General features: G+C 50.1%; 1 protein-coding gene across 2 annotated transcripts in view; it reads right to left on the bottom strand.

Annotated features, from left to right (window-relative positions):
* Nucleotides 1–10,718, bottom strand: part of KCNK10 (potassium two pore domain channel subfamily K member 10) — a 129,414-nt gene extending 118,696 nt beyond the window's left edge. The window contains exon 1 of one of the 2 annotated variants that reach the window (XM_019800393.2): nt 9,931–10,718. In XM_019800393.2, coding sequence (XP_019655952.1) covers nt 9,931–9,973 — 43 coding nt within the window. In that variant the 5' untranslated portion in view covers nt 9,974–10,718. Of the gene's footprint in view, nt 1–6,697; nt 7,220–9,930 lie in introns of those variants that run through there. The other variant, XM_011225843.3, reaches the window with a different exon arrangement.
* Nucleotides 10,719–11,178: the final 460 nt, after the last annotated feature.

An 11,178-nucleotide genomic window follows, 5' to 3' on the forward strand; every position in this document is an offset into this window, starting at 1 on the left:
TAGAACAGAATCGGCATACAGCAGAAGAGTCTCCCTTTAATCACCTTTATGCTTTGGCCCAGGAAGCTATCCAAACTGAAACCTTCTAATTGGCTATCAGTAAAATGGCTTTATTCTGTCTGTCTCATTAAAATCTTCCAATTCTCTACGATTTAAAAGTAAAAAGAATCCACTATCCCAATAACCTTTCCCTTGCCAGCACTGGGCCCCTAGTTCCGTGCCTATAGTAGACACCCTTTGCGCCATGTCTCAGTTGTGGTAGAAGCATCCCAGTCTCCTGCAAAGTGCACGTTGTCTTTCTTGAATGTATCTGACTTATGATGCTAATATGAGCCTGTTGTGGACTGAATTGTGTCCCCTGCAAAATTCATATGTTGAAACCTTAACTGCCAATGACTGTAGTGAAGACAGAACCCTAAGGGGGTAATTAAGGTTAAATGAGGTTATGAGGGTGGGGCTCTAATTCAATAGCACTGATGCCCTCGTAAGAAGGGGAAGCCACCAGAGTGTTCTGCCTCTCCACTGTGAGGGCACAGCGAGAAGGCGGCCGTCTGCAACCCAAGGGAAGAGCTCTCATCAGACATCGACCCTGCTGGCACTTGATCTTGGGCTCCCAGTCTCCACAACTATGAGAAAATAAATGTCCATTGTATAAGCCGCCCAGTGTATGGTATTTTGTTATGATAGCCTGAGCAGACTCACACAGAGCCAAAACACAGATGTTTTGGAAATGGGGTGAAATAGCAAAATCAACCTGCCCCCTCTTAATTGTACCCAGCAATCGCTGGGATTGGCAAGAGGAGGGTGAACCTCAGACACTGCTGGAAAATAACCCTGAACCAAATCTTGGCCCAGACGATCTTTGGAACCATCCTTCCTTTTTACTTTCTAGGATAATTGTGGTGATTTTGGCACATTGTTAATCCCATTTGGAATGCTGATCTCCTGAACACTGGATATCAAAACAGATGATTTTCTTTCCAGAAAATCTGAGCTATACAAACGCGTGTTTGGAAACACATTAATAAAGATAGCGCTCACGCGACCTTGCAGGTTGAGTGTGGCTCACATTCACAAGACACCGAAATTCCTTTTTAGCCAGGAGAGCAGAAGTGAAATCCAAGGGTCTTCAACTGAGCGCATGAGATAAAGTGCCAGCCAGTGCATGACCTGCCAAAAACAGCCATCGACGCAGGACCCTCCGATTAACTGACTGAGAGCCTTTTTCAACTGAGAGTCTTTTTCCTCTAATCTCACAGAGAAACTTGTGAATACGCTTTTGCATAAGAGGCAATGAAAGTATGTGGGATAAACAAAGATCCTGGAGAGCTTGAGGGAAATGATCCTGGACATAAGCATCAAAGGACTGGGCTGGCCCCAGCTCTGCCTGTTTGCAGCCCTGCAAACCCCAAATAACTCATTTCCCCTTCTATTCCCATCAGTAAATCTAAGGCTCCAATATCAACAAAAATAGGGCCGTTTAAGGAACAAATGAGATAATTTGGGGTTTTTTTTAAGATTTTATTTATTTATTCAACAGAGAGAGAGACAGCCAGCGAGAGAGGGAACACAAGCAGGGGGAGTGGGAGAGGAAGAAGCAGGCTCATAGCAGAGGAGCCTGATGTGGGGCTCGATCCCATAACGCCGGGATCACGCCCTGAGCCGACAGCAGACACTTAACTGCTGTGCCACCCAGGCGCCCCAAGGAACAAATGAGATAATTTGTAAAAAAGCATTCTGTAAACTGAAAGGTGCTATACACGTATGATATAGGCCTCTTTGGAATTTTGCATTAAAGTATGCACTGAAAATGCAGCTTTGAAAAAAAAAAAAACACCAAAACCCAGCTCCAGCTCTGAAGCTTTGCTTCTTCCTTAAGTAGATTTAAATACCTAAAAAGAGCTATGTGTCAATGGCCGATATGAGCCAAATTACTAACTGGACACCAACCAGATCTTTGTTATCACCTCCCTGCCCCAGCCCCCACCTCACCACCCTGCCTCCTCAGCTTTTCACTCCTGGTGAAAGGGAGAACAGAAGGAAAATTCTGTTGGAGACTTCAGAGAGATGGGAGCTTGCAAGAAGTGGGAATATCCGCGTCCTTTCTGAGACCCCATTATTTAGGGATATCCCTCCTTCCTCCTTAGTTGTACTTTGCCCTTTGTAGCTTGGAGGAGTCCTGGAATTTCCTTCATCCGTGAAGACTTAGAGATCCTCCCCATTCCAACTTCCCACCCATCCATCCATTCAGCAAAAGTTACTGAATGCCTGCTACGTGCCAGGCACTTGCCGGGGCACTGAGGATGTAACAGTCCACAAGACAGGAAAAGTTCCCGTTCATGAAGCTCACATGCTAGCGAGGGAGGCTGGCATCAACTGAGACACATGAGTAAGATGCTTTCAGATGATGACAAGTACCAGGAAGACAACTGAGCAGGGGATATAACAGAAAGTGACAGGGCTGGGGAACAGGAGGAGAGCTCTTCAGATGGGATGGGGAAGCCCTTGTTTAAAAGGTGACATTTGAACTGCGATCCAAAGATGGAAAGGAGCTAGCCATGTGAATGCGCATTATAAGCAGTGGGAAGCACAGGTGTAAGTCCCTGAGACAGGAGCAAGTTTGATCTATTTGAGGAACAAAAGGAAGACAAGCAGCCCAAAGGTCAAATCAAGAAAGAGGGTTGAAGACATAGGGTCAAAGAGGCCATGTCAGTGGCCCCTTTCACAAGGGACGAGGGTGAAACCCAGAGGTTAAATGAGCTGCCCATAGTCACACAGCTAATGTTTGCTACAGCTCATTCTAGAAACTAATTCTTTCGCTCCAAAACACCAGAGTTTTCTATACCATATCGATCTGCTTACTTGAGGTGTGGCAATATTGTTTGCGGGTCTTACTGATTTTTAAATGCCCTTAAGAGCGGCGCCTGGGGGACTCAGTGGGTTGAGCATCCGACTCTTGATTTTGGCTCAGGTCATGATCTCAGGATCGTGGGATGGAGCCCAGAGTTGGGCTCCACATCCAGTGCAGAGTCTGCTTGTCCCTCTCCCCTCCCCTTCTCTATCTCTCTCTCAAATAAATAAATAAAATCTTTAAAAGCCCTTAAGATAGAGCAGACCAATCCCAGTTTCCAGCAAAAAATCATCCACAAGTGATCCCAGCGATGTAAAATGCACATGAAAGCCAAGACTTCGTGCCAGGCTGCTTTTCTGTGGGTCCAACACAAGCAGTGACTCTATTTGCTGTAGGCTCAGCTTTACACATATGGAGAAAGGCCAGCTCACTAGAGAATAATCCTTTTACATTTAGGTCTTATTTTTGCACCTAAACCTCTTGACAGTGCTTTGCTTAATTCACGCAAGTGCAATCAAAACCAATCTGCTCTCAATCCACCTTCATTCTGTGCTATTAAATTGTCAGGTAATGGGGCTGTGAGCAAAACATTGTAATTACGACTTCCTTCCACAATCTGTGAGCACCTCCACCTGAAGGCTCAAGTCTGTTAATACTCAAATCCTACAGTCCCTAGAACTGTCCCTCCCCTTGTCTATTACAATGCTAGCTTCCCCTTCATCTCTGCCCTGCTAAACATACTTGGTCTGTCCATGTAAACCCAAACCTCCAAAGAGCAGACCCCAAGTCTGTCCAGTGGCCAGTGACTGGAGATGCTGTTTGGCCAGGTGGGTTGATGGAGAAAGGAATGAGTAAGAAAGGCATTCTTCTTCCTCTTCCTCTCTTCCTCCTTCTCTTCTTTCAATCTCCTCTCCCCTGCCTCCCCCCAACTCTTCTTTATTCTTTTCTTTCTCCTTGCAATGAGCTTCCCCAGTCCCTGAGCTCTGTGAGCCTCACCAGGCAAGAGCCAGAGGTCCCAATAATTTAAGAGATAGACTTAAGAGGCAGGCTCAAAGAATGTAGAAGGACCCCAGTTCTAGTCCAACCCTACCATCTACTAGCTGTGTGACCCTGTGTAAGTTACTCAACCTCTCTGTTCTTTAGTTCCCTCACCTGTAAAATTAGGACAGCATCTTCCTCCTAAGATTTAATAAAGAAGATTAAATAATTTATTCTTCTAGTTAAATTCTAATTATTTAACAATTGTTTATTTTTTAATGTATGTAAAGCACTTCACAGCGCCTGACACATAGTTCTATAAGGTGTGAGATACACCACCCTCGCTCCTGACTGTCCTCCTGCCTCTACCCTCTGTCCAGAAAAGACTACTGTCACCCCCACCTCCAAGAGCAATTGTCCATGAAGTCAGACCATCTTACTGGAAAGTAGGATGCCAATCAAGTGGGGACAAAACACTTACTTCATTGGATAAGTATTATGAGAATAACTGTATGAAATAATGTGCATAAAACACCTGGCATACAATGATTTCTCATTAAATGTTGGTATTTTTGTTGGAATCTTTTCATTTTTAGCACCATCAGTTGTGACTGGAGATGCTACTTCTTCCCTCCTGTCAGGCTGTAAAATGTTGGATTCATCTGTGTTTATCACTGTGATATAAATATATACAAGGATGATCATATAGAAATGAATTCTCAAAGCCAAGGCAAGCTTCACAGCCCTCCATCCCGACCAGAGTTCCTTGAAGATCCCAATAGGACTTTTTAGACAACTGCCCACTTGACACACCTCTTGGATGGCTCAGGACATCCCCCCCCCCACCAACAAGTCCCGGACTGAACTCATGAGCTTTCCCACAAGACTGGCCCTGCCCTAGCTGCCTTCCCAGTCATTCCAATGACTCCATGTCCACAATCTATTCACACAAAGCCTGTTGATTTTCTGCCTTCCATAGCTCCCTACCCCATCCACTTCTCCATCCCCACAGCCACCACCCTGGTCCATGTCACCATGCTATCTGGTCCCTCACATCCACAAGAGCCACACAGCGCTTGTTTTGAAACTGAGTTCAGATCATGTCTTTCCTCAGCTTGAAACCTTTAGTGGCTTAAGATAAAGACAAGACTCCTGCCCCCATCCCACAGCCCCACCCTACCTGCAACAACACCAGGCTTCGGGGTCTGACCCTGTGGATCCACCAGCCGCACCTCAAAACACACGCTTCCTTGCCGTCCTCCCTAGCCATGGAAACTGCTTTCAGTGCCTCAAATACACGTTCCCTCTGCCTCAGGGCCTTTGCACTTGCTGTTTCCGCTTCTGCATCAGTTCACCTCCTCAGTAGTCAATGAATCACTACATAACTTCCAGTTCTCAGTACAAATGTCTAACTACCTTGCCTGACTACCCACCCTCCTGATTCTTGTCAGTCTCTTCTATCACCTTCTTAAAACCCTGATGCTCTCCTTCATGGAACATACATAAACATGTGATCATGCACTCTTCTGTGCAATGATTGATTTAGGTCTGTCTCCCTCACTATAAACTCCAAGAAGGCTTTGTCTATACTATTCTAATTATATTTCCAGGGACAGCATTTGGTAAGTAGTAGGTATTCAATAAACACATTTTGCAGGGACCAAAAAAAATAAAACAAAATAAAATTTAAAAAACCTAGGCACACTTTACAGAGATCAACAGACAAAACTGGGTTGGGTTTGGGTTGTAGTAAGGTGGAACAGCTTCAGTGTTGAAACAGGCAACACATCTTCACTCATTTTATAATAGCCAGTCAGCTTATAAGACATTTACTCAACAAGTAAGTGGGTTTTCTCTTTTCCGGTCTGGAGAACAGAATAAATGGACTCGTAAAAAACATTAAACATACCTACACACATCAAATAAAAAATTTCAACCCAATACACACAGAGGTGTTGCCTAGCCCTACTCAGCTTCAGAGGAGCTGAGAGAAATGATAAAACGTATTCTTGTCAAAACTGGACACTTGGTTTCAACTTGTTCTCCTCCCACACGAGTCACTCAGGAGGGGCCCTCACATCTGTATGCTAATTACAGGAACGGTGGTCAACACTAGGTGCACACAAATCTGTCTTAGTCACTCTCTTTTGCGCCGAGGGAACACTGTCCAACATTCATCAGAGCTTGTAAACCACACTACTCAGACACACTCTGTGCCCCCTCCCCAGCCCTTGCGAGCCCCACCCTTCTCTCAAACCCTTCCCCCCTCCCACTTCGACTCCGATCTGAGCCAAACTAGCTGCCTGGTTTGGTAATAAGATTGAGAGAAGACTCCAAACGCCCCGTGGGCTCCATTATTCCACATGCCCTCCGAGAAGGGCCACCTCCAGGGACCGTTGCTGCAGATCCGAGCCCCACTTGCTGCCAGGAAACCTTTCCCACTGAGGACACCCTGGCCAGGCGGCGCAGCTCCAGGTCCAGAGGGAGGCACCCCACCCATCTGCCAGAGAGACAAAGATCACCAGAAACAAAGGACACACACACGCACACACACACTCGCACACATAAAGTCAAAAGCATATACCGACACTTGGTGTGATTTCAAGCCAAACAGCCGGCTTGGTGTATCTTTAAATAGGTTTTTGAAACAATCCAGGAGGGACAATGATTATGTGGTAATGACAGGCACTATCTGGGTTTGGAACCCACGCTGCCTCCACCCTCCTCCCACCCGCGCTGCGGTTCCCAGGCGCATTTTCCAGCCTCAGGACACACGCTGCCAGGAGCAAGAGTGCTTCCACTCACGGAAGCGCGCGCACGCAGGAGATGGAGGCAGGGCGAGGGCCGCCAAAAGTAGGAAATACCAACCTTTAGGATCCCAGTTCACCTGTTTTCTTGGAGTCTCGATTGGAAATTTCATTGCTCCGTTGCCCAGAGGGGAGGAAATGAAAAGAAGCAAAATAATAATAAAGTCCTCAAGCTTTACACGCCTCGGTACCGCAGTCCAACAAAACAATTTCCAAGGATGGGGGAGCCTTGGACTGGCTCGTGGTGGAACCCCAGAGAAAGATAAGTGGAAAAGACTGGCTAAGGAGAGACTGGAAACGGCTTAGGTGTTGGCACCGGTGGAGGGGTGGCCAGCTGCAGCCCCCTGAGTGAAAGGAAAAGTAAGCCTGGCGAGGGGTGGATGGAGAGGGAGGCTCAGGAAGATAAAAGAGCCAAGATGCTTCCCAAACGCGGTGGCGGCAGGTGAGGGGCTGAGCAGCCGGAGGGCCGGCGCGAGGGAGAAACCCACTGCAGTGTCACTCCAGCCCCCGAAGGCGTGTGCGCACACACTCCCGCACACACACACTCGCCCGGGCGCGCGCTCCGGCGGGCACGTCAGCCTCGCTCGGCCGCGCACAGCGCACACGCCCCACCCCGGCCGCAGCTCCTCGCCCCCGGGCGACGCCCCCCACTCCCCACCCCCCGAAAGCCATTGGACGTGGGAGTGGCGCGGCACCCGGCGAGCGCGCGGCGAAGACGACCCTCCCTTGGCTGCCTGGAAGGCGCTGCAGGAGGCGGAGGAAGGGCCTCGGCGGCCCCGCCGCAAACCTCGGCCTCGGGGGGTGACCTCTTGCCACCGCTCCCACCCTGGGCATACACACAGACACCCTTCTTTTCTCACTTCATTTTCCCACTCCAGTCCCCTCCCGCGCCCGGTTCTCCCGCCTGCACCCCGAACCCGCGTCCCCAGCGCATTCGGAGGAGGCCGGTGCCAGCCATGAGCCTTTTGTTCTGGGACCGCTCCGCGTTGGCCGCGCTCTCCCCGCTCGGGGAAGCTCGCTCCCCAGGCGCAGCCCGGTCCCTTACCCAGCTACCTGCCGCCCGGCTCGGGCCGCTACTCCCGAAGCCCTGGAGGCGGCTGGAGAGAGACGCCAGGCCCCAGAGGAAAGTGGAGTTACCAAGACCTAGCGGCCCCGGGAGGCTGGGGGCCCAGCAGGGGCAAGTGCGAAGGAACCCCACACATGTTCCCGGAAAGAGGCTGAACCTCGCGCATTTCCCCTACCCCCACTGAGGCCTCGTTCTCCAGAAGAGCCAGGTGGTGCTGGGTTGCTCTTGAATGGGCCACTCGAAGTACTGACAGGAAGGATGCTTACAAATTACTTCGGCTCCTAGCAACAGAGACTTGCACATAGTAGATGTTCAAGAAATACTTGCTAAATGAAGGCATAAGCTGCCCGAAGCAGTGTTGGACAGAAAGTAGCTTAAGTTACTGTCCATTCACTGTCCACTCGACATATTATCTTGAACCCCTTCTTCGTGCCAGGTGCTGGTGATATGGCAAAGAACCACACAGATATGGTCGTTGCTTTCATGGGTCTTACTGTCTAGTGCCCACGAGGTCCGGCTAGATTTGTTGTTGCCCTTACTTATGAGAGTAAGTGACTGCTTGGCTTATTGCCAAGCCTGCCCGCTGTGGCCCTAAACCCCTACACGGGCAGTTGCGCTCTGGATGCACGGCACTCTAGGGCACCTTGAGGCTTCTGGGATCCCTGTTACAGCAGCATTCTTTCTCATCATTCTCCCCCCACTGTCACATCCGGGCTCCTGAGTCCCAGAGCAAGATCCACAGAGATCCATTGTCATCTGTGGGAAGGGTTGGTAAGTGCTTTGTCACTAACCCTGCAGGCTGCTGGGACTAGAACCCCATTCAGGCACACCTGGTACCAATCTGATGGTGCTACTCTGACTCCTCAGCCCTGCAGACGCAGATTCCCAAGACACTGGGCAGCCACCTTCTCTGGGACTCCATTTCCACACTTGGTTTCCCTCTACTAGAAGGCTGAGAGGGTGGATGAGACATGGAAATGAGACAAACAAGGAATTTCTGCTTCTCCAGCCATGCCCCCAAAGACACTAGTATGTGTGTAAATTCTGCCCCCGAACCCCGAAGGGAGCTGCTTCTAAGCTCCTGAGACAGCCTTCAGAGCCTCACTCTGCCCTTTCCTCAACTGCTCACAGGCAGGAGAGCTCCAGCCCAGTCACTGCAATGCAATGTTTATACTTGCATCTGAGTCAGAGAGGTGCCCCCTGAGAAAGATACCCTTCCTCCGAAAGCCTCTGAGGATAGGGGAGCAAGACCGACACGTATCAAATGGCCCCTCACAGCCTCACGTGTCTCTCCATTTATCTTCCCTATGTCACATTGAAGAAGCTCTAACTGGCCTGATTTTACAGATGAGAGGATCAAGGCCCAGAGAGGTAAAGGAACACGCCCAAGGTCACAACACAAAGAGTTAAACCCGAGGAAGCTCATCTGGTCCCTGGATCCATGAATCTTGATCCAGCTGTCAGATGGCTCTTTTGGGTCATGAAGATCTAAGTACTGTATTATCTAGGACTCCAGCCCTTCCTCCTTTGCAAAATGAAATGGGCTACCCTAGTGCCCTGAGGCCTCCATTAGGGAATTAGTTCACTCTCTGAGGCAAATTCCCATGGCACAAAATGTAGCCTAAGGATACATCATTCAGTCAATCAACAAACATGTATTGAGTAGCTCTTGCGGACGAGAGAGATTGGAGGTTTTCCTTAAAAGTCCTATAGGGCCCTTGGAGAAACTTCCCCCAGAAATGCATCAGCAAGATGGTTACTTTGGGGTCTTCAGTTAGGGGGGCTTTGGATGGACCTATTGGGGTGAGGGAACAGTATCAAGGGTCTGGAATGCCCGATGTGGGTTAAGGACTTGCCCTAGTCATAGGCCCTTAGGATCTCTCTGCCAAATCACTCGCCCCACCCCCGACCCCCAACCTCCGGGGCTTTCTCGTTCCGCCACTTCCATTCTCCCTTCTCAGTATGTGGACAACACGAGTGGGGAGGGATCCACCAAAAATTAAGTAACTAATCCCTGCACCCCCCCCCATGTGCCTAAAATCAAGTCCCAACTCCTAAACTGCGTATGTGGAATGGACTGCGGGGGATGGGGGGTATAAAGGGAGAGACCCACACACACACAACGCCCCAAGAAAAACAACTTAGTACATTAACCCTTTGTGTTACTGCAATCCCCTTCCACCACCGTCAATTCTTCCCTTCGTTATTGCGCACTAGATTCTACTTACCCCAAGAGGAAGGAAAGAAGTGGACTGTGTAGAGAAAACACATCCAAAAAAGACGCCGCGCCGAGCGGTTCCCTCTCCGTCTGTGCCGCCGCAACTTCCATGGCTATTGGTGCGGGCGGGTTAAGTCTGGTGGAGAGAGACCGCCTCGGGTTCCTGCGGCAGGAAAACAAAGCATCGTGGCGCAAAGTCGGCCCGCACCGGCCGTGCCCCGCCAGCAGCCCCGGGCCGGCGGCGGCCGCGTCCTGGGCGCATTCGGTGGCAGAGGGCGCCGGTCCTTGCCGGGGAAGCCTTGCAGCCGGGCACCCCGGGTCTCTGCAGCTCAGAACCTGCTCTAGTTGCGGCACCACTTTAACGAGCGCCGTGTGGCCCCGCGCGGGAGGGCTGGGGGAAGCCAGAAAACCCCAGTCACCTCCCGAGAGGAAGTTTTCCGCGAGTTGGTGGCTCCCCTACCCCCTCCCCACGCCGCAGTCCGGGATGAGTGTGAGAGCCGAGGGGTGCTGCCTGCCGCGCGCAGAGTCGGACTCTCCGAGTGGCTGGCAAAGAACAGCTCAGCCGGAGAAGAGGGGAACGAGGAGTCCGGCGTGAGGCCGGAGAATGTCCTGGACCCAGAACAGCAGGGAGTGATGAAGCAGCTTGGGGAATCCTGCTTAGTGCTGGTTCCGCAAACAGAAGCGGGAAGACAGAGCTGATGAGACCCTGCTCTGAATTCACGAATACCAGCATGAATTCATTAACCTGCTTTGAATTTTTCCCTTTGGTTTCATCATTTCTCCCTGAAGTCCAGAAGAAATCCCCACCTTCCAAGATCTTCCCCACCCCCAAGACACCTCCAGGTCCTCTCCTCCAAAGATCTGCAAAGAGGTTTCCCTGTCCTTTTGTGAAGATACCCCCCCACACACACCCCATGTGTACCCACCCACTCTGTGGTAGAGCTGACGAGCTTATGCGTTCACGTTAACTTAAATTCCTCCTCCCAGAAACGTTTTCCCCAGTGAAGTTTCCACTTTGTTCTCAGCATTTAATCACTCCTCCATTTGGCTTCATGTCCCAACCAGCATCTGCAAAACACACCCTTAAATATATGTTGCTCTAATCTCGGGTTCTGCTTTTGGCTTGGAAAAGCTGGAGACACATCAGTAGCTAAAGGGCACAGGGTGTCATATGTCATACTGCTCAATAGCAAACTCTGTGTTCTGAACCCTGAAGATTTATTTTGGTGACTCAAACCTCTGATTGCAGATGAATGAA

Source organism: Ailuropoda melanoleuca, chromosome 14, assembly GCF_002007445.2.
Source record: "Ailuropoda melanoleuca isolate Jingjing chromosome 14, ASM200744v2, whole genome shotgun sequence".
Taxonomy (NCBI): domain Eukaryota; kingdom Metazoa; phylum Chordata; class Mammalia; order Carnivora; family Ursidae; genus Ailuropoda; species Ailuropoda melanoleuca.